Genomic DNA, 27685 nt, shown 5'->3' on the forward strand with positions numbered 1-27685 from the left:
GTAACAAATGAATTAAGATCACATGTTTGAGAATAAGACACACATTTATTATTCCCTTATCCAGGTAGGAGAACAGTAAAGTGCAAAAGTCAACCACAGGTTCAGCAGAAAAGTTGTTAAATGACATAAAAGTGGGGATTTTACCACTCTGCAAATGATTTATTTTATCAACAATAGCAACAATTTGTTAGTCACTAAATGATGGTGTATTTATCTGCCAAGAAAAGGAATATGTTGCATTGTTCAACAGATGGTTTGATGTTTGGCACAGCTTCAATTCAGGAGAAGAAGCTAATAAGTGTATAAAATATATATAATTCACACAGCCATCCATGGCACTTTACTGAATACCTCTTAAAGGTAGTTGTGATGCTGATGACGATGAGAAATTAATCCTTGAACAATGTTTAAAAAAAGTTAAAAAAAACACAAAACAGTAGTCATGGCTCACTCTGTACAGGCAAATTAAAAAAGTAGATTATTTAAGAAGACATATTGCGGCTTTAACCGCCTCCCTCGTCATTTCTCAAACCAACTTCACAATTTTCACCACATTTAACACCAGGATTAGAACATAATCCTGTGTTAACCCTCCTTTACAACACAATTCACTTCTCTTGAGTCTTTCTGCCATAAACCCTCATTCCTGTTTGCCACATTTTCACAAAATACAATGAAATCACTTGGACAAAGACTTGTGAGTGTCCTTGGATTCTCAAATTTAGAAAACATCTTTAAGGGAGACAGAAGAGTAAATATTCAGAGAGATGTACCTCCACCTGCTGGCAAATTCTTTCATTACAGTTTTATTCCTCTGAAAAGTCTTTGCTTTGGGCTGTACAGTAGATGGAAGGATATCCTTAGAGAGATTGAATTTCACAGTAACAACATCCTGACGTCCATGATCTCTCTCTTCCAGTCCTCTCCACAATGCTGCTCTTAGGTTGCTTTCTTTGATTCCCATTCCTGTAAAGGTAAAAACATGTAGGAGATTCAGTAACAGCACGAAAGCAGGTGCAGCTGAAACGTACAAGTCAACAAAGAAACAGCAAAAATAAATAGAGCATTATTAAAGAACTTTGGTTTTGATAGTCTACTCGTAAAAAATTGCAAATGCCAACAAAAAAAGATAAACAATATTGTTAAAACAAATTATCTTTAAACTTGTTAGCCTTTAAGAAATGGCTTCACAATTATGTATAGAATCATTTTGATGGATAACCCCTTAAAGTACCATTCCGGCACTTAATCGTGAATATCCAAAGTGGCTTTCTATATATGTGTGAACCGTGAAAACCCATTAGACGATGACACACGCTGTTGTGACCCTAGAATCCTGAGAGAAACCTGCCCCTGATGACAGGCTTGGGTATTGTTCATGAAAGTCACAGTGAGAGTTACTGAGCAGCTACCTTTGCTTTCTGCATGACAGTTCCAGAAGAAGCGTAAACAGATGGAGGTCTCCGACGCATCTCTGAGGCACAGTTTACTGGTAAAGCATCACTGTAGATATTCTGTTTCTTTTTGCTGGAGGCCTGCACAGAAAGTAAAGGCAAATCATTAAATATACCACGTTTAACATGTGTTTGTGCGTCCTTACACATGAAGCAAGATATATACCTTAAGTGGGGGTTTAGCCTCAACAGGCGCACCCAGAGCTCCCCCAGCAAGGCTCTTCTTCAGGTTCTCTGTGACCTGAGTCAGCCGCAGCTCCAGGTCCACCCTCTCCGCCTCTTTGGTTCGACAGGTGTCCTCTAGCTGGGACACACGCTTGTTCAGGGAGGACACCCTCCTCTCTGCAACATATCAACACAGCAACACGATGAGACAAACAATGATCAGAAAAGCAATTATCGTCAACCAAACAAAGTACATTTACTCAAGAATGCAGTGGTTGTAAATACAGGTTTGGGTATTTTTACTTGAAATGAGTGATTCCATGTTATACTGCTTAATACCTGTGCTTCGCGACATTGCAAACTGAAAATATTCTACTTCTATACTTCACTACAGCTAAAGATACTAGTTACATCTCAGATTAAACATTTTACACAAACATTTTATAAACTGGAAGAATATTTAACCCCTCAAAGAAAGAAAAACCGTATCCTTTAAAATTGTATTTACAGCGGGATGATGGCTCTTTTCTTAATGACTATTTCTGCTTTTTCTACTTTTGTACTTTTTCCTGAAAGGTAATTATTTTACATGTACTTTTTTCAGATTTAAGATCTGAATATTTCTTCAACATGCTATGTGGAAATACAGGAAATTAATTTGATTCGAAAAAGATTTCACAGCCATGTTTTTGGTTTAATTATCAAAAGCAATTAGTTGTTTTAGTCGTCCCTGTAGGGAATTAGTCTACTCACATGGCCCTCTAATAATGGAGGTCAGACTACGGGGTCAGAGACAGGACAAGGAATGTCTAATTCATATTCAAGCCTTCTGATTAAAGTGCAGATAAATAAGAAAAATATAACTTACAAACAAACCATTTTGCTTTGGAGACTTGGTGCCTCTAATTGTCTATGGTATTATATAATAGCTATGATGCTTACAGTAACACATGTCAGTATCTGGACACTGAAAGGCAGCAGACTTGAAGAAATTCAACTGATGTTTGATTTGCTTTGTGTCTCTTTACCAGAGGCGGTCTTCAGCTCTTCCTTCAGCTCTCTCTTCTCCTTACGGAGGGTCACAAGTGCATTTCGTATCCCATCCCTCTCTCTTTCCAGATCCTCCTTCTCTTTCAGGTAATGTTTGGCATCCTCATCCGCTCGCGTTTTCCCATACCTGCCATATTGGTTTTCATCTATGTGAAAATGTCAGAAGAGAGCAAAGGTGAGGGGTTAAATGGGCAGGGGTTATGGGAAGGAGACAGAACATTATCAGCGATTTCTTTTGCCTGTCCTAAATAAATCTAGTATGACGCATCTTTCACGTGAGAGAAAAGCACACACATTCGACCTCTTCCATAATTCAAAGAAGATTTTTGGGGAGGACACAAAGATACGATGCATGAATAAAAGGTAAACAGACACACGCTCTCCTGCAGAGGGAGAGGTCAGGAGGCAAGACAGCGGATCTAATGTGAGTGTCCAGTAAATCTCAGGTTACATCCGGAAGCTCTCAGCCGTGGAGAGCGCTGGCTCTTTGATGTGTCAGAACGTCACAGTGAAGGCCTGTGAAACAACACTGATACGTGATACAGCCGACCACGCCAATATCACGTTCCTAAACTAAGGACGCCCAATTCCTTTCTGCATGGTGGAGGCCAACTGACACGGGGAAACAAATTGTAGATGTAAGTGAAGAGGGAAGAGATTATAGATGGACAGTGAGAAGATGATTAAGAGGAGAGGGGGAAAAGGGGAATATTGAGCCTTAAAAAAGCTCAAATGTTATGAGGAGTCTATGAAGAGAGTATGCTACAGTAAAAATAGAGCTTTGCAATCTAACTCCTGTGAGACACACAACTACAGTATATTAAGAAGTGCCATCTGTATTATTCTTGTTCCCTTGAAGGGAAGCAGACTGCTCCTACTTTTTTATTTATTGTATTTAAGGAAAGACATATGGAAGAGGGAGAGGGGCTTAAAGCTGATAAAAAGGGAAGCTTCTACAAATATTTGGTCCGGCTGTGCTTATATAGGATATTAGCTGTTTGGTTGGTTGTGAATGATAATTTGAATACTTTGGATAAAAACTATATTCGTGCAGCTTTGTTAATTTATCTGACGTAATGCTGTAATGCCAGTGGATCACGATATGTTACTGAAGTTGTGTACGGTCAACTCTAACAAAGGGGTTCCACAGGGATACATTTTGGGTCCTCTATTCTTCACAAAATATATATACACAACCTAGGCATTAGACTCTATACAAAGACTTGATTCAAACAAATAATCCTTCATAACTTAATATAGGTTATATGGTATTTTGGAAAACCAACTAAACACACTTACTTGAGCCTGTTCGTTTGAGGGAGACTAAAGGCTTGGTTCTGTCAGAGTCACTGCTGGAGAAACTTGAGCGCCGCTTCCCTTGATTCCCAGACTGCTGCCTGCGGTTCTCTCCTGACTGGGTGGAGTAGAGAGGGGGTGGGGGGACATGACAGATGTGGGAGGATGCAGAAAAAAGGATGAGGACGGAGGAGGAAAAAGACGGCAAAGTTTGTATATTAGGCTAAGCAATATACTAATGTTCAGATTTATTGGTATGAGACCACTGAGGTGTGTATGTTTGTGGCTTTAGGTGGTGAAGTGTTTAAGTGCATGTCAGTGGGGTTAGGAAAGGAGTTTACAGGCTATAAAACTTCCATGACCTCTTGCCTTCCTGTCACCAGTTAGATCGCTTTTTCTTTTTTTTTGGTCTTTTCCCCCCCTCTCCCATGCCCACACACTGCTTTTTCTCTGGCTTACAAAAAGCAGTCATTGATAGGCACGTAACAGAGCACTGTCTGTCTGTTCCAGTGACTGATATGGAGTGTCATATTCAGACAGGGACAGTCCCAAACAGCTGCACACACACAGACATGCAGCCGCTAATCTTGTCACATCAAAGTAAAGAATTACACCTATGTTTAACTAAACATATCCTACCTGCATGTCCTCATTAGGGACCTCATCATATGTTCTGCAGTCTGTAGAGTTACCGACGGAAGATGTGGCCCATCTAGGATTAGAGAAAAGGAGATGTTAATCTTTATTTGGTCTCAACATCTTTGCGTTGGTCACTGGCCTTGCTTTGACCTCGTCCTAAAATTCCCACTTCCCCCATCTTTGTCTCACTCACAGGAAGGAATGCCGCGCAGCGTCGCGGATGTTAGCGATGGTTTCCACGTCAACATAGTCGTAATGCAGTGACTCTGGATCTGTCGAAGAGCCTGTCTCTGCCAAGAGGACTCCAAGCCACCGTCCAAGTTCCTCAGAGCTACTAGCCTAAAAAGAGACAAACAAATAAGCTTTTCATTTGGAAGTTACTCAAAAACAAATAGCTGAAAGACACTAAAATACAGCAAACTGTGTGAGTGTGGTATCAAGTGATGGTGTGTTCTTCAAATAGAGTGACCCCTTTGAACACATTTTAGACCTGTTAGAATAAAAGTATTGATTAGTGCAGAGCAGCTTTAAATGAGGAACAAACGGTCAGTTTGTTACCTCCAGAGCAGCCACCGCTGAGTTGTTCCGCAGGATTCGGAAGGCAAAGGGATGTTTGGGTCCAAGCCCCGGGAGCACTTCACAGCCGTGGAGAGGAAGTGAAGGCAGGGACGTCCGAGAGTCTCCTTTGTCATTGTAAAAGTGCAGGGAGCCTTTGCACACACGGCACCACTGTTCCCGCCACACCTGATGCACCAGCACCGACACATAGCCTGCATGGTAAGGAGGGAAAAGATGGATGAGTATCTAGAATGATCGCCTTACCAAAGTATGCCTCTACAAACCAGTTCAGTTTAAGTTAACATCCATGCCTGTCTAAAATGTCATCATTTTATCCTAAAAGAAATGTATGAAATTGAAATAACAAGCTCATTTTTTTTTTAAGTGACCATTGACCATCAAATACAGATAATTTAATCCTTCAGTCCAAGTGGAAGTTTTTTTGCCAAAGACCAAATAAAATGTTCCTCAAGGCATAACTGATATATGACGTTGACAAGAATATGATGGACAGCCAACTGAAACACATTATGCCTCTGGCAATGGCTGTCAGATGTCAATGGTATTCAGAGGCTTTCAAATGCTGTGTCTGAAGATTTAAGAGGCTTAAAGACCTTAGGATATGTAGACAGGTTAAGTGAAGTAGAGTCTGACCTTGCCGAGGGTCGCTGTATGAGGTCCGGGGGTCACCTGGACGAGGGGGCTTCTTCTTGGAGAAGCTGATGATACGAGTGATTTTACGGCCTGCAGCGAAAGCTCCCCGTTTCACCTTGCCTACATCAAAAACAAAAGGATTAAAGTGTTGACCTTTGTCCAAATGTATCTTTGGTGTCTGGAAACTGTAATTCAAGATATACAAATAAGATGTGGCAAAATACATTTCACTAGACTATGGACTATTGAAAATAAGTTATGTGAAAACAATTGGGCAAAGAAGCAGTTGTAAACCTAGTAAGTGGACTTTGAGTTAACATGTTTCCGTCTGCTGTATTGATTTGAGGCTGTGTGTGTCTCTGTCTCACCATTCTCTCTGCAGTGCTCTCCAGTCGACACACCCACACTGTCTGAGTCTGAGGTGTTCCTCTCTGCAGAAAGCCTCTGAGGAAGAAGCATACCAACAACTGGTTTAGACTTACAAAAGCAGTCCTTCACAGGATCAGTCTGCCTGCCAAGAACAAACTAGAAGAGAGCTTAAGAGATAAATAACTGTAATTCGTTAGCAAGATTCCATGTATTCTTTCATTATCTTACATAATTACATATTAAGACTCGTCCTTTTTCGTTTTCTCTTTGCATTCTATGCTTTCTTTCATAAAAGGGATTTTTGCTGTGTGTGTTCTGACAGGTAAAGAGGATGTGTCTGATCCAACACCAACACCCCTGTCATTGCTGCCTTAACACCTAATTACGCTACATATTCTCTGCGAGCCAAATACAGGTTTCACTGCGCACTGCATTGAGCCAAACAATTGTTTAAGAGAATTGACGGTGACAACACAATTGCTGCTTGCCACCAACTTGTCCTCACCTCAGCTGTAAAGATAAATGATGTCTTGGGAATAACCAACAGACACAAACATCCTCTCTTATGCACTTACCTTGTCAAGTTCAGTTTTTCTTGGAATGATGGGAGACGCAGATTCCTCAGGCCCAGCGCTCTGACCGCTCACCTCTCTAACAACCTGCGGGGAGATATTTCACACGTGTCACTCGGGACTCTCTGAGGTTTGTTTTTCCACATCGTCAAACCCACTTCCAGTGATTGTCGACATGATTGATGGCCGTATTGGTGTGTATTACATGCATGACTGTACTTTCAAAGTGTAGCTCACCCTAAGCCATCTGTGAGCCTGCTCCTTGCTTTGTACGGCCAGCACCAGTGCATCTCCATTGGGCAGAGTGAAGCGGAGTTCATGGTGCTTCCTCTTGCTGTCTTTGGGTGCGTAGACCACAGTGCACTGGGGCAGCAGCATGTCCACACAGGGGGATGTGTCCTTAGAGCTCTTATAGCACTGCACAAAAGAGCACACATAACAAAAGGAAGTTGAAGAAGAGGTTGTTTATGGTTTCCTAAATGCATGCTGAAGAATAAGGCCCTGACACACTAAGCCAAGATCAACAAACACGTTGCGTAAGAGTCAACTGTTGCACTCGCGATGCCTTTGTTTTCGCCATAAAATAGCACTTGAACACACAACAAAGACAACAGCCATCAATCACATACGTTCCTGTCTGCATGATCATCATTCTAAAATGGAAATCCCCAAAGAATCCAGCAGTATATATATATACAAGCTGTTATTATGTTACAAACATTTAAACAAAGCAGCATTTGCCAGCCATTTTCACTTGATATCGTTTCAAAAAGAGCTGTGTATTAGGATGATTTGATAAGATGAAGATGAAAGTCTATGTATTCCCTCTTGATTTGAGTGTTGTGTTATTTATCCTCGCATCCGTTTCTCTTAATGTGCACTGATCAGCCTGAGCTGAACAGCCAATCAGAGTCATCCCCTTCCGCTGTCAATTCAGCAAGTAATAAAGGCATTGGAGTATGTTGGAATCTGCGTAAAGAAAATGCTAAAAGTGCAGGAAACACCACAAAAACATGGCGGACAGACGTTCATCGATGTCTCCAGCTTGACAGACGGACGATAATCAGCTTGGTGTCAGGGCTTTTACTTAGTTGAACAACTTCTCACCTGTAGTCTGTTATCACGTATGACAGTGAGCTGTTTGGCCCACTGGCCGAATCGTTTCTTGCGCAGCAGGAAGGCACAGATGCGACAGTCCCGGGCAGGGGGCATGGAGCTCTCCTCCGAGGGCCACTGATGAGTGAGTCTGACGCTGGGGCTCCTCTCCTCCTCATCCTCCTCGTAGGACTCGTAGGAACTGCTCAGAGCATCAGAGTCATTGTCTGGTGGGGAAATTACAGAGAAGGAAAAGTGTTTTATTTGTTGAAAAAGACCGTTTTTTTGGTGTTATATTGTTCACTTTCTTTTCAACTTACATGAGTTTTTGCGGTGTGTGTTGATGCACGTAGTGGGGTAGTTGCTTTCGGCGTCTTCATAACCATCTTCGATAGAGTTGGGAGGGCTAGGCCTGACTGTAAATGGAAGGAAAAAAATCACTAATTACTCCTTATGTTCCGTGATGTATTTGAATGCAACTTGTACTTTGTAATTACTGTCTAAAGGGTTTTAACAGCAACATGACACTAAGAGCACTGAGTGCAACAGAGCGGGAAGATGCTGACCTCGTGTGATGATGTACTCGGGCAACGTGCCAGGACTGAGGGGCACGGCCTCCTCGTAATACTCCTCGGGGGGAGGCGTGGTGGGCAGAGGGGGAGGGGAGTCAGTGGAGTGCGGGGCAGGGGAGTCTGCACAGTCCTACGAAACGAAACACACAAACACAACTCTCAAATTTCACTCATGACCAAGAAAGAATTTGTATTTCACAGCCTCAGAACTACATCATCAAAGCGATACAAAGAAAAACCCTTTAAATGATATCCATAAATTAGACACATGGGCTCTGGGCGGGTCCCTACATCTTAACTCCTTCAACAGCTTGCAGAGTGATGAGCATGTGTGCATGGGAAAGCCCCGCAACATGGAATACAATCTATGTTTTTCTTCGCTTTTCCTCCACAAGTCATTTAGAGGTGTAATGGTCCTCTGCAATGTTGAATTTGGATGGTGAGTGCTGAAACGACGCGTCCCACACATGTAATGTAGATTTCTGGGAAAGGATCAGTTAGAAATCAACTATATATTTGCCACTTGCCTGTTTTAAAGTGTCAGCTTGTGTGTTGTTGTCTTCTTTCGGATCGTCTGTCACATCCTTTAGGTCCCCAAGCTGGCAGTCTGCAAGACACAATAATGTATATTTAAACTGACACTTATATATAAAGAGAACATGATGTCTGCAGAGTATTTATATGGAAAGGAGCACATTTTACAGCAACAAAGACTCACCAAAGGTCTCAAAGAGAGACTCTACGAAGCTGGTGCCATTTCTGAACACAGCTGAATTCATGTAGATGTAGTCTGTTCCTGAAACTGGAGGCAAGGAAAGAGACCCTTTAAAATGACGAGTGTCGTGCGTGTTTGTATGTGTAGAGTTGAAATGAAACAAACTAGGACTTTTATCCTCTTCTTACTGACCCGATGGCTGTATTTGCTGCAGGAGGTTCCACACGGAGGTCTTCTTCTCCTGCGTGGTGGAGCTGAGGTTCTCCTGGTCCAGCATCTTCAGCAGGACGCCCAGCTCACTCACCAACACCTCCATCGCTGCACAGACAGGGGGGGGGGGGGGGGGGGGCGCGGGTTCAGTTTATCAGCAGAGAGGGCAAAGGTCAGACGGACAGGTCTAAACAAACCAAAGGGCTGTGTGTCAGACAGTCTCTTTCGGCTTTGCTTTCCGTGTCTTTCTTTCATTTTCTGACACTTTACTTCACAGTTTGTCAATGTCAATCTCACGCAGCCTCCTCCTCTCCTCGCTCTGATACTAGCCAGACTCAACAACCACATAAAGATGGTGTGACAGGAAACAGATTTGCTAATTGCTCATTAACCTCAAGAAAAAGTGGAAGTGAAGCTACCAAAAATCACACCTCTTTGCATAGAACACAAAAAAGGAACTATAGCTGCAACAATTAGCACATTGTAACTACTTAATAATTCATTCATCGTTTAATCGTCATGAAAAATGGCAGAAATGCTTTTTCAGCTTCTCAAATAATGGATGTTTATCGCATTACTCCTGGAATATCTTAAGAGTTTCAGACTGACAAAACAAAACATTTAAAGATATCACATAAGACTTTGAGAAAACCATGGACAATAATCAGCAGATGAATCGCTAATACAAATATTGAATTAGTTGTCGCCCTACAGAGAACAGTCTTTCAAGAACAACAAGAAAAGAAAACGTGTTCTTTCTGCAGCAGCTCTGAAATGTTGCTGGCTCAGACTGATGGGCACCAATCCAAAATGTCAATCAACTGTCGATCTCACTGCAAAGAAGGTAGATTAACTGTTCTGCAAGAAACTGTAAAGATGTTAAAGGCTTCTGACAGGAACAACTGAATTCCTACTTTACAGAACCCAGAGCGAGCCAAATGTAGCAGCGAGCACCTGATCCTTATCTCACAGTGGAGAGATTTTAAAGTCTGGCTCACATGGCAGACCTCCTGCAACACACATTCTTCACTCGGCTTTCCATGTTCTGCAACACTTTGAGGACCCGGCTTATAGGAACATATGATCCACACATCATGTTGATCTGGTCCACTCCCTGTTTTCAGAGCAGAACTTAAATAAACCGTGTCCTTCCCCCAGCTGCTGGACATCCTGAGAACAGGTCTGCAACCTTCCTCTGTGTTTGGATTCCACCTTTATCAGATTTTCTTCCAGACACAAGCAAAGCCTCTTGACTCTTTCTGCTCATTTCATAGCTGCATTGTATTCTACACTCTGTATTGTTAAAACATGCTGTTCTAATACCCATTTATCTACCTCTATAATCCTGAAAATCCCCAGAAAAACCCTGACAACTGGCTGAGTCACTGCTGGCACACTTGTCTGCCTCACCCCCCTCTCTCCCTCCATCTCTCCCTCTCAGCCCCCCTCTCCCCTGCAAACATTTTCACAGTCCAGCTACATTAAACCTTCTGAACCGTGCATTTTTCTGGGGTCAGCCGCGGGACAGCCGCTGAGCCAGAAAAGTCTTTATTTGGCGGGCGATCATATGGCAACAGGTAAACAAACACACCTACACAACCCGTGTTGCCACAATACTCAAAATACTTCAATACAACACCGGGACCAGTGTCAATGTACGACTCCATGTTCTACACCAAACTTTTCCATACCATTTAAAATGAAAGATGAATATAACAAAATGTATTGTACTGCACATTTTCCTATTTTAGCTAGTTGGGAAAAACACCAGGAATGACAGTAGTAACCATTTACCATAAAAACGATAATTTTAACATTAAAACATTATTCTTTTTGAGGTGGTAGACATTCAAAAAACACTGAGATTGTCAGACATTCAAAAGGAAATGAAGTGGAAAAAATTAAAATGAGCAATCATGTATTGCCAATGTAACATTATGAGAAATTAGATTTGAAACCCTTTCAAATATCAAGGTATGTATTAAAAATGACATAGAAACACACAGAAAACATTGAGTGAACTTAAATGAGATAGCAATTGCCACATATTAAAGCGCAAGTAAAACAAATCTATCCATCTTATGTGTTTTCAATGTTTCAGTATATCGATTTATCAAGAATCTAATTATTATGAAAAACATGCACACCTCAATCAATCAATCAATGCTTATTTATATAGCCCAATATCACAAATGTTACATTTGTCTCAGTGGACTTCACAGTTTGTACAGAATATCAGTATGACAATACGACACCCTCTGTCCTTAGACCCTCACATCGTACAAGGAAAAACTTCCAAAGAAAACCCCACAGTTTAAAGGGGAACATGGGAGAAACCTCAGGGAGAGCAACAGAGGAGGGATCCCTCTCCTTGTGCCAGTTTGAGGAGCATTTAAATGACTTTAGGCAGAAAGTTGGACTCTTAGATATTTCACTCTGACAGCACAATCTTGTATGTAATCACCACTGACTGAAAAAAGCCTTGATAATCTGGGAGATGAATGTGGTATTTGTTCTACATTTCAGACTGCTCCCACTCCTTAAAGACAGACATACTTTCCTGAGGTGGGTCTTCCTATGGGCTTCCCACTGCTCTGCCAAGGCTACAGTTGACCTACAGTAGGTGTGTGCTGGCCTGCGTCTGTTCAACCACTTCTTTACGACTGCGGTTTCCTTCTATTGTAATAAAAGCCCGCTCGCACTCTGAGAAGAGGGCATGAGGAATTAATCCGTGCCGGGACCTGGAATGTCTGCTCATTAAGATCCGATTCACCCGAGGGAAATAAGGACGTGGGGGTCAGGGGAGAGAGAGGAAACTCATGTGAGGGGGATGTTTTGGCCTGCTGAGCGCTGTCTCTCTGCCAGAGGTCCCAGCTGTTTGGATTCTGGCTGTAGCGCACCACTGGACTTCCCCTAACCGAGCAGAAAACAGAACTGTACCCCCAGCGTGACTCATTCACAGCAGAGAGGCTGACATTCACACCAGTCAGCATTACATCGAATACAACTAAGAAATCAAGGCGTAGCTTTCGAGGAGTTGGCGTGAACGGGGTGATAAAGCTTTTTCACTATTACACTTGGATCGGCGTTCTAAAAAGCGCGTTATCCGATTCGACGATTACAGTGTTATTGTGCCAAAATGTGCAACGAGGGGTTAATACGTAGTTTTTGGCACGTGAAGCCCTTAAAACCACCCTTAAGTCTCCAGCTATGGCTTTATAATCAACACCACACTACTCACAAACTTCGAAAACAGCACATGATCCTTTAAATCTCTGCTGCAATTTTGTGTGTGTTTGTGTGCGGGCGATGTGGGTCTTTGATGTCTTTCAAAGCCAGATAAAACAGATTGTGAGCCGAACACTGAGGGAAACTACACATGAGCATAAGATGATAAAGCTGCATGAAAACAGGTTGGATGTGCTTTGATTTGAGGCAGACCCGGGGTGAAATTACAACATTTGCAGCTACAAGAAGGAAAACTAGGGCTGTACTGAACATTTTGAAGCTTTAAGCTTTACTGTATTTAAAATATTGATATTTCAATTCTAAATCAAAATTTGAATGAATCAATAAAATTAGTTTTGAATAATAAAAAAAAACACGTTGATGTTGTGCTTCTACTGTGACATGTTTACATGCTTTAATGTTCAAAAAGCTCTTTATTTGTCTCATACTGCCTGTTCTGCAGCACCTCTTTTCACCCTCTGTCTGAACCCAGAGCCCAGTCTGCTCTGATTGGTTAGCTGGCCGGCTCTGTTGTGATTGGTCAACCGCTTAGAGATGTCCCGCCCTTTAGCCTTTCACGTTCAATGTGTTCAAGTGTGAGTGTTAAATAGTGTTGTCACTATGTTATGGAAGTAAACAAAGGAGTCTAATGGAGGCGTTTCAGGCGGGGGGGGGGGTGGGGGGGGGCTTGGGAGTGTGTGAGAGAGAAACTCCCTCTCCAGGATCTTTGCTTCTGCAGACCATTTACATGAACAAAATCCTATACAACACAACACACTACAGGAAAGGGATTTCTTAAGGGGATGACATCATAAATAATAACGACAGACATTCAAAGTAAATTTGAAAACCTCAACAGAATCTTGGGGAATAAAGAAATTGAAATCCGGTCGAAGGACAACCCAAATCATGAGTCTACATCCAGATAATCTTTCAGTGCATCAGAGAAGACATCAATAGAGCACAAAGGCGGGTGCAGCCGGTGCACCATGCAGGAATGTGTAGCCATTCAGAGCTCAAACATTTACCTCCTCTCACTTGTATGACAATTGCTGTTAAACACTGGACACATTCCTCACCTTGTTAATAGTGCAAGACTCTGCAAAGTGTGTTTGTGCGCATCAATAGAGAGAAGTTGTTAAACAGTGCGGACTCAGACCTTTTAAAAGAGGCTTGCGTTAGCGGAACGTCTGTACAACCTGATGGAGGGAGTAAGGGGGGGGGGGGGGGGTGAGTAATGTCAGAGAGTGGAGCACCTGTGCCAACATGTCCAACAAACGTTGATATGAAGATGAATGTGACCTGAATCGGGTGCACAGGTTTTTTTTTCCGCTCCCTCCTTTTCATTCCAAAAGTTTTCTTCATGCTGGGCTTACTTATGTTGCCACACATCACACACAGAGAAACAGCTCCCCAGTATGAAGAAAGTGACACAATTTCACAATATTGTTGCAGGCAGACATTCCAAGCTAATCAAATACGGATTTGCATCCCACAAAGACTCTCTGGTGGCTTTAAAAATGACAGTGTTTCAATATCTGACTCAAGTTGCTGCTTTCTCAACAATTCCATCTTTGTTACTGTTTCAGCAAGCTTGCAAAAAAGTAACCATCACCCGATTCCTGTTTACAACTCCTCCCCAGCCTGTGTGTCTTTCCATTGTCCTGAATGTATTAACAAATCCTTCTTAAGCTTCAGATACCTGCTGCGTTAATATCTTGACAATCTGCAAAGGCTTCCACACTTACCCTCAACAGAAGCAGTGGATGAGAGTCCCACCATTTTACAAGGTTAGTTAGGAGAAAGCAGTTCATTCAGACCCAAGCGGATACTTTAGGAGATATTCCAAAATCAAAGCCTCCCTGTGTGCTGCGTCCTGTGAAGTCTTTGCAGCGGAGGTGAGCTGCAGTCTGCCTGCTGCTGGATTCACACTCACCTCTCCCTCCCTTCCTCTGTTATCTCCCTATACTTCCCCTCCCACTCTGTCTCCCCACCTCTCTTCCTTTCGGGGGGTAGGGTTTGTGGTTGTGCTGCTGTGAGTGTGTGAGTGTGTGAGTGTGTGAGTGTGTGTGAGTGTGAGTGTGAGTGTGAGTGTGAGTGTGTGTGTGTGTGTGTGTGTGTGTAAACCCCTCTGCTGTAATCCTAGGGATCGTATAGCACCTGGGAAAGGCTAGCTGTGTAAACACACACATGTCGACTAATAGCTAACTCACATTCTTTATTCTTTCACAGTCTAACCTTTAACTAGTGACACATAAAAGAGGATGCCAGCTAACCCACTGACACACCACATACAGTAAGGCATTGTAGTACCACATAACATTAGAGCATCCTTAACAAGGCTACTTTCTGATACCAGTCAAATGTTCCCAGTGAGGCAGAGGTAGAGGCATGTTGAGACCTTTCAGAGTTACACGTGGATGACTTGTTGCCTTGAGGCAGACTCATGAGGCCCAACACGATGTGACATGCTACCTTTCAATCACAAGGGCACAACGCTGCACAAACAAACCCACAGGCACTCACTGACAATACACAAGCTCAGCAATGAAGCAACAAACACACACACACTGACACAACACACTGTTTCTCATAAGTGTAGGCTTTTAGTGTATCAGTTGCAGGATGAAATCAGTGTCAGGTGGCTGCACAATACTACACAATAATAACTGTGAAGCTATATGAGAAATGCAAAATATAAGATCACCTGTTTGTGTCCTGGTGTGTTAGAGCCACAATGAACTCAAAGTTATTATTTAGATTCATAATTTGATAAATGAATTAATGATGGAAAATGATTTATATTGCCATGGTGAATATCTTTTGATGAAATTATTGTTTATTTGAAATCGTAAATATGATCTGTTTTCTTGTACCTTCTGGTGTTTATTTAAGTGAGGCAATTGAGGACAGCCGCTGTGTATGAGACCCTGATGTATGTCGTCAACCCCACTCTATAGTGGCAAAAGGAAACCTTGGATGTCACTACAAAGCTATATGAGAAATAGCAGTTTTTTTGCACGCTTTGAGAGCAGCCAGGCTGTGGAGGTACAGAGGGACCAGGAGCTACACTGCCCTTTTGTTTTAAATAGGGCAGATGTGTGTAAATCCTTTAAAAGGGTTAACCCACACAAGGCTCCTGGACCTGATGGCATCCCTGGCCGTGTTCTCAGGGTGTGTGCAGTTCAGCTGGCAGAGGTGTTCACAGACATCTTCAACAGGTCCCTGCTGCAGTCTGCAGTCCCCACATGTTTTAAACACTCCACCATCATTCCTGTCCCCAAAAAGACAATCATCACCTGCCCCAACGACTACCGCCCAGTAGCACTCACCTCCATCATAATGAAGTGCTTTGAGCGGTTAGTCAAATTATTCATCACCTCCTCCCTCCCTGAATCTCTGGACCCCCTGCAGTTTGCCTACAGAGCAAACAGGTCCACAGACGACGCCATAGCCCTCACCCTCCACACTGCCCTCTCACACCTGGACCCGAAGAACAGGAACACATATGTGAGAATGCTGTTCATTGACTACAGTTCAGCATTCAATACCATTGTGCCCTCCAAGCTGGCCATCAAGCTCAGAGACCTCGGGCTCAACAGCGCCCTCTGTGACTGGATCCTGAACTTCCTGACGGGCAGACCCCAGGCAGTGCGGTTGGGAAACATCACATCCTCCACCCTGATCCTCAACACCGGAGCCCCTCAAGGCTGCGTGCTCAGCCCTCTCCTCTACTCCCTGTTCACCCACGACTGCGTGGCCACACACAGCTCCAACACCATCGTGAAGTTTGCTGATGACACGACCGTCATCGGCCAGATCACAGACGATGACGAGACGGCGTACAGAGAGGAGGTCGAAAACCTGACATCTTGGTGCCAGGATAACAACCTCCATCTCAACATCAGCAAAACAAAGGAGCTGATTGTGGACTACAGGAAGCAGCAGGGAGAGGGACACGCCCCCATCGCCATCAATGGGACTACGGTGGAGAGAGTCAAAAGCTTCAGGTTCCTTGGGGTCCACATCACTGAGGACCTGACATGGTCTCTTCACACCACCACCATCACCAAGAAAGCTCGACAGCGGCTCTTCTTCCTCCGCAGGTTGAGGAGGTTCAAAATGGATCCCAGGATACTCTGCAACTTCTACAGGTGCACGATAGAGAGTATCCTCACTGGCAGCATGACGGCCTGGTACGGCAGCTGCACCGACCTCGATCGTAAGGCTTTACAGAGGGTGGTGAAAACTGCACAGCACATCACCAGGACGGAGCTGCCATCCATGGAGGACCTTTACTCCCAGCGGCTCAGGAAGAAATCACTACGGATTATCAAAGACCCCCATCACCCCAGCCACAAACTGTTCTTTCTGTTGCCGTCTGGCAGGCGGTACCGCAGCATCCTGGCAAGGACAAGAAGATTCGGAGACAGTTTCTTCCCGCGGGCAGTGAGACTGTTAAAAAATTGAACTGTTGAAACAACATCAAACATTCATCTGCTACTCAGTAATATGTATCTAATACCTAATATATATATATCATTCCAATAACTTGTATATAGACTCGTACTGCACTATTCCACATCATAACTTTATTTCATTTTTATAACTATTATTATTTTTGTATTGCTCTTGCTCTTATTGTTATTATGTTATTATGTTGCATTGTTGGAGAAGCCTGTGACATAAGATTTTCAACTGCATAATTACTCTGTAGCTATGTCAGATTGACAATAAAGAACCTTGAACCTTGAACCTTGAAATGCAAAATATAAGATCACCTGTTTGTGTCCTGGTGTGACCATTTAACCCTTTTTGATATTAACTATTGAATGCACTTTAGTTAGGGAATACATTGTGAAATAAGAATATTTTCCTGCAGAAAGCTATAAAAATTAAATCTAAGATTTCATATCTGTATGGCAAATAGGAAGATGTTGGTAGAAAGAAGAAGATGGTAACAAAATCCACGGTGATGTTTTTATTTAATCAAAAGTGGAAAAACAGAGGCTTTTTTTCTCTCCAATAAAAAACTAATGAAAGAAAGAGATACAATGTGTTTTGATGCTCGTCTTAAAGGGGACCTATCATGCAAAATGCACTTTTTGATGTCTTTTACACATAAACATGTGTCCCCGGCGTGTCGGGGAACTCACGCAGCGTCAGAAAATAAAACCCTCTCTCTTTTCCTCCGTACCCAAATCTCTAAAAACAGGGGTACAACGGAGCTGATCCAGATTTGCGTCCGATATGACGTAATATCGGAAATGTGGACCCACGGCACTATCAGAAACGTTGCTATCAGAAACAATGCCCGACTGTTTTGGACGTAATATGGTCGGTGTTCACATTAGCATCGCTAACACTCAGAGCTAACCTGTACTGGAGAGCATGTGTGTGAAGAAGCAGGAAATAAAAAGGAACTCACCTTGTGGTATAACCGGCAAGAGAGAAAGCCTTTGAGCTCCATACTGTTTCAGAAATAATCCTTGATAATCCATGATATGGCGTTTCATCACGGCAGTATTTAGTTTAGACAGTAAACTCTGCCGGGTCCCGCATGAGCTCAGCCCCCTCCTTTTTCTTTTATCAATTTTTTTTTTTTTTTTAAAGCTTTATACCCAAAATCAGCACTTTTGAAACAGGAAGTGAAATAGAGGGATATGAGGCATGGCTAGAATGGGTGATCTGTTTGGTATTTTCAGCAAAACACTTCAGAGACATGTTATTTATATATTTTTATATATCTGAGACCTATGCTATTGCCTAAAAATAGCATGATAGGTGCACTTTAATGCTCAAATAACGGTCACTGCTGCTTAAGCAAACACAAACGGCAGCATCAGTCTTACTGTACAAAAACGATAAGTAATTACCCTTAGTAATACCAAACAATACCTTTTTTATCAATTTATAAATGTAAAACTACTGTATATAAAAGAAAAAAAATGCTACTAAACTTGTTTTATTTATTTGACAAGAAAGGCAGACATTCTCAAATGCTAAATGTTGTCAGCACGTAAGCAAAACACTTAAAATAGTATAACTGGCAAACTTATGATTCAAATCGGATTTTAAAAATGTTTTTTAAAAAGGCATTCATTTCCAACATTTGGTACTTCAAAATGACGATAATTAGGGCATCATATACATTTTTGTCAGCGGCAAAAATAATTGAGGATAGACGCCCAAGGGGCCCAACTAAACCTTCAAACACGTCAAGAGAAGACAGCTTAAGTTGATCTTGGTGAAAAACAATGCCGAAATACCACTCAGCAATTAAATAGTAGACAAACAAGTCAGACTGTGTGCGCAAATAAAAAGGATTCAAAATAAGAAATTCCAAGGATGTCGGTGTAGGAAAATATATGATTAATTGCTTGATAATGTAGGCAGGAAGTTCTCCTTCCATCTAATTAGACACACACACACGCAGGCCAGATACCCTGAGGCATTTCTAGTCTTTCTCAACTTTTCCGATATCCTCTCTAACTGTGACAAATGCCACAGACACACCCTGCTAGACTTGGTTATGGCCTGACAAACCACTCCTCACTGTGACTAAATGTGACCTCTGACCTTCCCAGTAAAGATGTGAACTCACACAGGACCATGGATGTAGGGACGGGAAGCACGCCATGTTGTAAAAATACATCACTTTTCTTCACATTGGGTACAATTACTCTCATATGTTTAAGTACAATTAACGTGTTCAGGACTGGCAATTACAGACTGCTAACATTTTTATTAAAGGTCCCCTATTAACCTGTTTTTCATCAATATATTATAGGTCTCAGATATATACAAAACATGTCTCTGAAGTGTTTTGCTCCAAATACCAAACAGATCATAGCAGCATCCCATAATCCCCTCTGTTTCAGCCCTGTTTCAAAAGTGCTGATTCTCTGTCTGTTACTTTAGATGAAAATAAGGAGCCACTCCCCACGCCCCTCTGAGAGATATTTGGTTAAAAAGAACACAATGGTGCTCTAGGAGGAGATTCAGGTGATAAGATGGGGGGGGGGGGTTACCTTGGTTGGTTATTGGCTAATGGTTCCACAAGACAAAACATTGTTATGACATCATAAAGTGGCCAAAATCTGATCAGCTCATTTTCAGACAGGTTTTTATATAAATGGATCAGGACAAAAAGTGAGCGAATCTTTTTTCCTGACACTTTAAGAATCTCTTTAAACAGAGGGGACACATGTTGATGTATAAAAGACATGAAAAAGTGGATTTTGCATAATAGGTGACCTTTAAGGTTAGAGTTAGGGTTAGTATGTCCGCAATAAAAAACATAGTTATAACTAAAAGTGGCTGAGATAATCTCAAACGACCATCTGCAACTCCACAAGAGATCAGTATCTAATGAAAACTGCTGGGCTTTTCTTGGAAGTCCCCCTTCCTTATTGTCTTTGGACATGTTGAATATACAGCAGTTTCCCAACCTGATCGGACATGAAAGAGCGCTGCAGGTTGAAGGCTTTGAGGTGTCCACACACACAAAGTGTGGGTGTCTCACGTTGTGTCATCAATGAGGCTGGCTGAACAATATGCCCCAGTGACTTTTGAAAGGAAATGAAAAACATTTTCTTTGTATGTGGAAAAGCACAATCTTATCTCATGTTAAGTGAGTCACAAGAGAGGGTTTTCAGTAAGGAGTCAGCTGGGTTTAAATGTTATCTTCATGCCGTGTGAGGTTTATCTAAATACCACCATCCAACTCGGTCATCAAAGCTGGGTCAAAGAAAAAGGCTGAATCATAACATTTAGAAGACAGATGAAAAAATGGATGCCACATACAGTATGAAGTTCTAAAAAACGTCCACTTTATCACCCCTATTTGCCCTGTGTACATCAGCAGGCTGTGTGTAGCCAACACATACCAACAAAGGTGAGGTAAACCAGATAACCAGATGTGCTGGAGGTCTTTAATTACAGTAAGAGCGGTGCCAACAATGCCATCTCTCACCAGCCTGTGCCCTATCATGATGAGATCTCCTCCCACTCTACTCCTCAGATTCCAGACATTTTCCAGGTCTGATGCTTCTGCTCTGCCAAAGCGCTAAACATGCCTGGACATTCACAAACTGATATCCCCGGAGACCACGATAGGTAAACAGAGACTGTATTGGATGATGGGCAGATGAGTAAGATGAATGCAACTGTGACCTAACTGTCTTCTTGCTAATGTTTGGCCAGTGTAGTCATCATTTAAGGATTTGAGGTGGATAAATACAGCAGGATTAAAATATGCAATTTTGACTCAGATTTCTTGCGTATGATTCATTCTTTTGTGTGTGATTAATTCACAAGTCAAAACATTTCCTTGAACAAACATCAATTGTATGCGTCAAAAAGCGTTCGTTGCTGGCGACGCATTACTTCAGATTATCAGACTAAAGCATCAGATTAAAATTTAAATCATAAAAGCAGTTTTTAAAGATCATACTTACTGACTCTCTTAGCCAACTACTGAAGACCTTGGAGATGGATTTGATTTGACTCTGCCTTCTGCCAACAAAGCACTTTTCCTGTCCCACATTAGTAAATGGGCTGACCATCTTTATGGGGATGCCCCAAATGCCCCCTATAGAGATGGGCTTCCTGCCTCTACTGATGACATCACCTATCACCTCCGGCCTTCTGTTTCCTCTTCCTGCCAGCTGACGCACTCCCAATTTTACTGTACTGTCTCTAGTGACCCCTTTCTCAATGCAGTGTCTAGATCTTTGGCTAGATATAGTTAAAACATGCCGGCTTCTACAACCGTATTTCAGGAGATGACAATATAATGGAGCTTTTGAATGTGCTATATTTAAAAACCTTTATTTAGCTGCTGCAGGTAGTCTCAATTAGAGCGTGAAGTGCTTTCTCATGGCGTTGACATGGTCATTTATTATGTGGACGGACATTTTTGACAAACATACAATGGTAAACATACAAACTGAATGCACAATGCAAAACAAGCTGAGGTTTAGCAGCAGGTGAGGGGAGCATGTGGAAAAGTTTATTTTGTTAGAGGAGCCGTAAAGTTATACAAATTAAGGGGAAAGGGGGAAAAACATGTTTTCCCCACTGTTTTTATTGTACACGGCCGAGGAGGTGCTTCAGGTTATCATTAAATACAGAATTAATCACATCCTTCACTCCACGATACTCACAAGTGAACACACAAATACAATAAATACACTGTAGATGGAAACAGTCCAGGAAAATACACGCTTTAAATCCATGTGTTACATATGGGAAGATTCTGTCCTAGTTTTATTACTTCAGGAATAATTCCCTGGTACATTGAACAACACTGTATGTGATTGCTTACTTGAAAACACAGTTTTATAATCTTAAATTAGGCAAAGCCTTAAGAGTTGGCAGCACACATTCCACAGCACAATTACTTCCCCGCCTTGCACCTTAGATTAAATCTCCCTAAAGTAAAGCAGTTTAGGTTAAATCCGCCTACTTGCAAATACTCGTAGATATCATTTAACTGGGGTGTGTTTCTAGCTGTGTTTCACTCCTTCTAATTAGGTCGCAGCGACAGAAATCTTCTCAAAGTCACTAGGCCTCTTAAGCCACTGGGACGTCTCCATGGTGATGGAGTGGGAGAATTGTGGGTGTGTGAGCTCCCACTCACCTGTTTAAACATTAACCAGCTTTTGAAGGGCAGCAATGCAGCACAGAAGCCAGCCACACACACACACACACACACACACACACACACACACACACACACACACACACACACACACACACACCACACACACACACACACACCACACACACACACACACACACACACACACACCACACACACACACACACACACACACACACACACACACACACACACACACACACACACACACACACACACACACACACACACACACACACACCACACACACACACCACAAGATCTATGGCAAATCTTGACAACATTTCAGTGAAAAATAAAAACAATACAAAATTAAATAATCCTTCATTTAGTCCTTCCTTTTAATGTATTGTTTTTCCAATGCATTATTGGAAAGGCTGATCTCCCCAGTGACTCTAGAAAGAAGAATGTTTAAACAGTGGACAGATGGGTACATGTCATGTAATAGTAGCCATGGCCAGGTTGCAACAGTTGCATCTGGGAATTTCTCAATATGGTCGCAGGTCAAAGATCAAAGGTCACCAACTGACCATGATGTAGAGGATGTCTGTCTGCTAAACCTCTTTTTTTCTCATTTTTCACGCTGCTCTCTGATTTATTCAGTTCTGAGATGGCACAGAGGTTGACTCAGCCTGCTGCTGCCAGACAAAGGCCCTACAGTGCTGGGTATTATTCAGAGCCCTATCTGCCCCGGGTCCATGAGATCATCACCATGCTATGTCTCTCTCACAGAAAAGGACTCACACACTGAGAAAGATGCTATTCTGCAAGTGGAAGCTCTGCCTTTCTGATGGTGCACAGACAAGGGTAATATACACTGAATATACATGCACGCCTGTACACACACAGTTCAGTTGTTCACCAGAGAACAAGGACACACTCTCAGTGACTTCTTGTCTGGATCTAGCCATCAGGGAGAGCATTACTTCCTATGTGGATGATCTTAACTGCCGTCTCCTTGTATTGTTTTTATTAGTATATCATTTGACTTTATAGACATAACATTTACACTTTACACTTTATATTTGAACCTTTATATCATTACTAAATCACTACTGAATGGCCACTGCTAATGTAGTTGCTAAAGGTTAAATGTAGCATGAACTGGGTATTTTTTTTCATTTTAACATTGTACTAAATGATACGACACCAAATAGCACACTGTAAATGCTTTTCCAGCATTGTTTTCTGAGAGAACATCAGAACCATATTTTGTCTGCACTTTCTGTACACTGCTCTGTTGAAACTGTTTAACTGCATGTGTACCTCATGCTAAATATTACAATTCTATACCTGCATATTAACATCAATCATATTTTAGTGCTATATTATGGCTGATGTCAAACTACAGATAGTAAACCTTAGTGATGACAGGTATGGCAAGACTTCTATCCAAGACTCTTTTATATTCTGCCAAGTCAGTCAAATACATCTGAAATTGCCCTGGGAGTATAGGGCTTGTACCTTTATGCATGCACAGCCCAGGCAGAGTCACGTTTCAACCTCTGCAAAGTGTCATGCAACGGGTGTAATGTTGTGCCGTGAATTGCCATGGAAACCCCCCCCATATAAACAGCTGTGCAATGAATGACCCTTGCCTATTGGCACATGCACAATATATATGTGTTCACTTACACACAATAACCTTAACATATATCTCAGACATGAATCATAGTCATCTTCTCATCTCACGAGGGTTAAAAAGGGGAATTCCACTTCTTATAGGGCTGGTCCAAAATCATCCATGATTTACAGCTCATGCATGATGGGGCATATATATGTAATATAATGTATGTATGAGCGTCAGAAAGTCTGCACATTGATATTATGTCTCCAAAACTCTTGATAAAGTCTGGCAGAGCAACAAACCAAAGGAACTTGTGAACCTTTCATATACACTTAAAATATAGGATGGGGATTTTCTTTCCTTATATCTCCTTATTATTCTAGCTGGTCATTTAGTTAGAATAATAAGGTATTTGGTACCAAGCACGGCTGAGAGAATAGACAGGATGTCTTAATTGGAAACTTTACAACAGATTATTTAACAGTTGTATCAAAAGAAGCGATTTCCCAAACAATATATATATGACTAAAAGTAGCAGTGACACTAAACTGAACCAAAAGACAAACTGTGAGTATCCGTGGCCCCATTGGACTACATTCAAAAGCAGCTTTCATTTGAGGATTTGACAGCGTTATATTTTAGTTAAATTAGCTAAAGCTACAACAGTTAAGTCCCTGATTGTGAAATAATGGAGCATTTCGTCAAAATTGTATATATAGATCTCTGTGTTTCTCTGTCCCCTCTGTTCAGCTATGTGTGAATTCAGATAACTGAATACGAAATGAAAAGTGGTGCGTGGCATAAATGCACAATCAGTGAGGTCAGAGACCACTGGCGAGATGACGACAGCAGACTGCATTTTAATGTTGCTCTTTTGCCCCATGAACACATACCCATTTAAACCACAATTACACTCAAATGTTGACAATTTGAATCTTTGTTTATTCTCACACATTCCCCACAAGCCTGACAAATGTATTGTTTATCAGACCCATTGGTTGATTTGTAGATGAATAACAAATATAAGGGGGGGAAATCCCAAACAGGTTCTCTTTTCATAGATATTCCAGTGGAATGTCAAGCCTCTCATTAAAGGAAAGTCGAGCATGGAGTCGGGATTTAATGCACATGCTACAGACTTGTGCTTACATGAGCAGAATGTTACATGTATGCATGATTGTGGAGCCTATATAGCCGATCACTGTTTTGTCCACAAGTTCTTTCATATGCTCCAAAACATCCTGACAATAGCCACGATTGATTCATCATATCTGCTGAGCTCAACACAGACAATCCCACCACTGCAATGCATCTCTATGGGGCAGCCTCTCCCCTCTCACACCCACCTGGTGCTCTGCATCCCATCGTGGAAACAAAACTTTTATTACACTGTCGCTCCAGCTGGCCTGGATAGTGCATATCAAGATGCTGCTGACAAACAGGCTCATACCTGCCTCTCATCAACCTGCGCAACATTGATAGCTGAACTTGTTTAACTCTACACAGCAAGCTTTGATGGGCAGAAAAGAAACACGGATAACTTTTGAGACAATTAGCTAAGAAATGTCAACCTCCACTCGAATCATTGTTTGATGTTAACAATGGATCAAATTACTTATAAACTTGAATGTGTTCATGAAGTTATTATCCGACTTCCTTAAATATTTTGGCAAATTGTTTTGATATTATGGCCATCAACTTTGCTCTTTGGTTAACTTAATTTGACTTCAAGGAGCAGAAATAAAATCTCTGAAAACCCAGTTAACGTAAAGGTAGCATTTAGATGGTGAACATAGTGGAATGTTTATCTGCTAAAGACTTACAGTCAAAAAGTGGACACAAGGACTCGAAAAAAGGCCTATGAGGTTGCATGTGTGCAGATGGTTAGAAAAAGTAGTTCTTCCGAAAGAATATTATTTTTGAAACGTCTCATTTTGAGATCTGTCTGGTTGTGAATAGCATTTGTCGTGATTTTCTGACATTTGACTAAATTAATTAATGGATAGAAAACATACAACAACAAAATCAAGGAGAAGGTGATTTAGCAGCAGCCTGTCAGGGAATTACAGACTGTGTAAATAGTAAGGTGCTCCCCTGGGATCACCAGCCGACACCCTATGTTTTCTCCTGCCGTGTTTACACAAACACAAAGCTCTGATTGAAAGTCAGTCAAGCTAAATTCCTGTGTTTATACAGTATGTGTGTGTTGAGAGAGATGGGAGTGACAGGAGAGGATTTCTCCCAACAAGACTTCCTTCTTTAGACTTTGCAAACACACCAAATAGACTGCTAACATCCACATATACTGACAAGGTGATAAATGATGGCAAATGAGTATATCATGGATATTTGTATTGAATTAAAAAAAGTTGTTAAAAGCTGCTGGAAATCAAATTAAAGTACTTTGTATGCACTAGTTTCCCATTTCCTTTCACCTCTAGTCAGCTGGGTTAAAAAATGTCCATTAAGTTGTTATAATCACTCTAAGTGATGTTATAATCACTCTCACATGTTTACCTGGCAGCTGGCAACAAGTCTATGAAAAGCACTCAAGTTTCTGCAGCTTTCAAAGCAGTAACATGATACAGCAACATCAGTTGAATTGTAAAAACACATCAAACTTAAATCACTTGAAATGTCTGAAATGCTGGGTTGGGTCACACCATACCCTGTTTATGCTGTTACTTCTAGCCTTGTCCAATTGTATTTGTTTTCAGTTACAATGTGGAACAATGTTATACTGTGCAGGGGGGCAACTGCACCCCTCCTAGAGAAAAACACATGGTGAGGAAAAATGTTTTTGTATTTCTTGCCACTTCAACAGAAAACACAAGTTCTCCAGAGACACGTATGAAGAATTATCTGCTGGTGGTGCCCGATATCAAACAATGATTACTGCTTAATCTCAAAATATCTCACCACATCCAGATATTTGACTTGACTCAGGATGAGTGAGGTCCACTTTCTATAACAACAATCAAACTTTAGATGAGTGCTTGGTTCTCTGCCTCTCCAAGCAGCTGGAGGAGAGACCAAAGCAACATTATTTATATGTTCAATGTGCACTACCATTGTGTTTTAGATGAACAACAGGAGGGGGAATTACAGGGAAAAGGAAGTGTCTTAGACCATTGATTCCTGGTTCTACACAAAGTGAATATAATCTGTAATATATAATGATAGCAAATTAAATTCAATGACAGCACAACCTTAGAGATATATAACTGTGTTTAGGTACGTTTTCTCATAAATAATCCCATATGTCCCCAGTAAACCAGTTAAGTGGAAGCCTCAGTGAGGGTGCTGCAGTAGGAGGTGTGGGAGGAAGGAAACACAAGCAGTGGTTTTGAGATACGATTATCTCACAGTTTTGACAGCCACAAATGATCAATTAACACATAAAACAAACATGCACACATACATCTACCTTTGCAGACTGCAGAAACAGCGGCACAACTCCCACTAACAGTAAGTCTTGCAGCAGAGTTTCAGGTTGAAAATTAAACTTACATTTGGTGCCGTTTGTTTCCATTCCGCTGCTGATGCTGTCCATGAGAGAGTTGTTGAAATATAATGCAGGCCCATGAGTGAGTGAAGGCGTGCAGAGGCTACGCTGACAGATACAGGAGATACACTACAGCCCGCTGCTCTGCTGGGTCCTAGCGCCTAGCGGCAGCTGCTGCAGCGAGCTTCCATAGAGTGGCGAAGTCACGCCCACTTACTTCCGGGTGATGGGACCTTATTTCGGAAAAATTATGCATTGAAGTCAATGGGGAGAGAAAACTTATCTTTCGATCCCGTTTGAATTGTGCCATGAATTACACATATGATGTTTGTCAATCTTAAAAAATAATTTCCATGTCAAAAAAGTCACAGT

The 27685-nt window shown here is 41.7% G+C and overlaps 1 protein-coding gene across 3 annotated transcripts; it reads right to left on the bottom strand.

The window, feature by feature from the left end:
- Nucleotides 1–23: 23 nt before the first annotated feature.
- Nucleotides 24–27420, bottom strand: afap1l1a (actin filament associated protein 1-like 1a). 3 transcript variants are annotated; one of them, XM_034121329.1, is made up of 19 exons: nucleotides 27319–27420; nucleotides 9332–9457; nucleotides 9143–9226; nucleotides 8952–9031; nucleotides 8419–8554; nucleotides 8173–8268; nucleotides 7865–8079; nucleotides 6995–7174; nucleotides 6761–6844; nucleotides 6185–6260; nucleotides 5817–5936; nucleotides 5163–5374; nucleotides 4798–4943; nucleotides 4605–4677; nucleotides 3969–4083; nucleotides 2648–2815; nucleotides 1621–1796; nucleotides 1413–1535; nucleotides 24–966 (listed from the first exon to the last, which is right to left on the bottom strand). In XM_034121329.1, the coding sequence occupies exons 1-19, from the start codon at nucleotides 27359–27361 to the stop codon at nucleotides 940–942; spliced, it is 2280 nt and encodes a 759-aa protein (XP_033977220.1). In that variant the 5' UTR covers nucleotides 27362–27420; the 3' UTR covers nucleotides 24–939. The 3 variants fall into 3 exon arrangements, with proteins under 3 accessions (XP_033977220.1, XP_033977221.1, XP_033977223.1); XM_034121330.1 differs by lacking the exon at nucleotides 27319–27420 and adding an exon at nucleotides 14326–14539; XM_034121332.1 differs by lacking the exon at nucleotides 9143–9226.
- Nucleotides 27421–27685: the final 265 nt, after the last annotated feature.

The sequence above is a fragment of the Trematomus bernacchii genome, unplaced genomic scaffold, assembly GCF_902827165.1.
Source record: "Trematomus bernacchii unplaced genomic scaffold, fTreBer1.1, whole genome shotgun sequence".
NCBI classification, from domain to species: domain Eukaryota; kingdom Metazoa; phylum Chordata; class Actinopteri; order Perciformes; family Nototheniidae; genus Trematomus; species Trematomus bernacchii.

Bases quoted from the DNA above. Each gene is read 5' to 3' on its own strand.
- afap1l1a (XM_034121329.1), bottom strand. From the start codon at position 27,361: ATGGACAGCATCAGCAGCGGAATGGAAACAAACGGCACCAAAT. The intron at 8,555-8,951 runs GCAAGTGGCAAA...TTCGTTTCGTAG, and splicing joins AAGCTGACACTTTAAAACAG to GACTGTGCAGACTCCCCTGC. The intron at 6,845-6,994 runs GTGAGCTACACT...ATCTCCCCGCAG, and splicing joins AGGCTCACAGATGGCTTAGG to GTTGTTAGAGAGGTGAGCGG.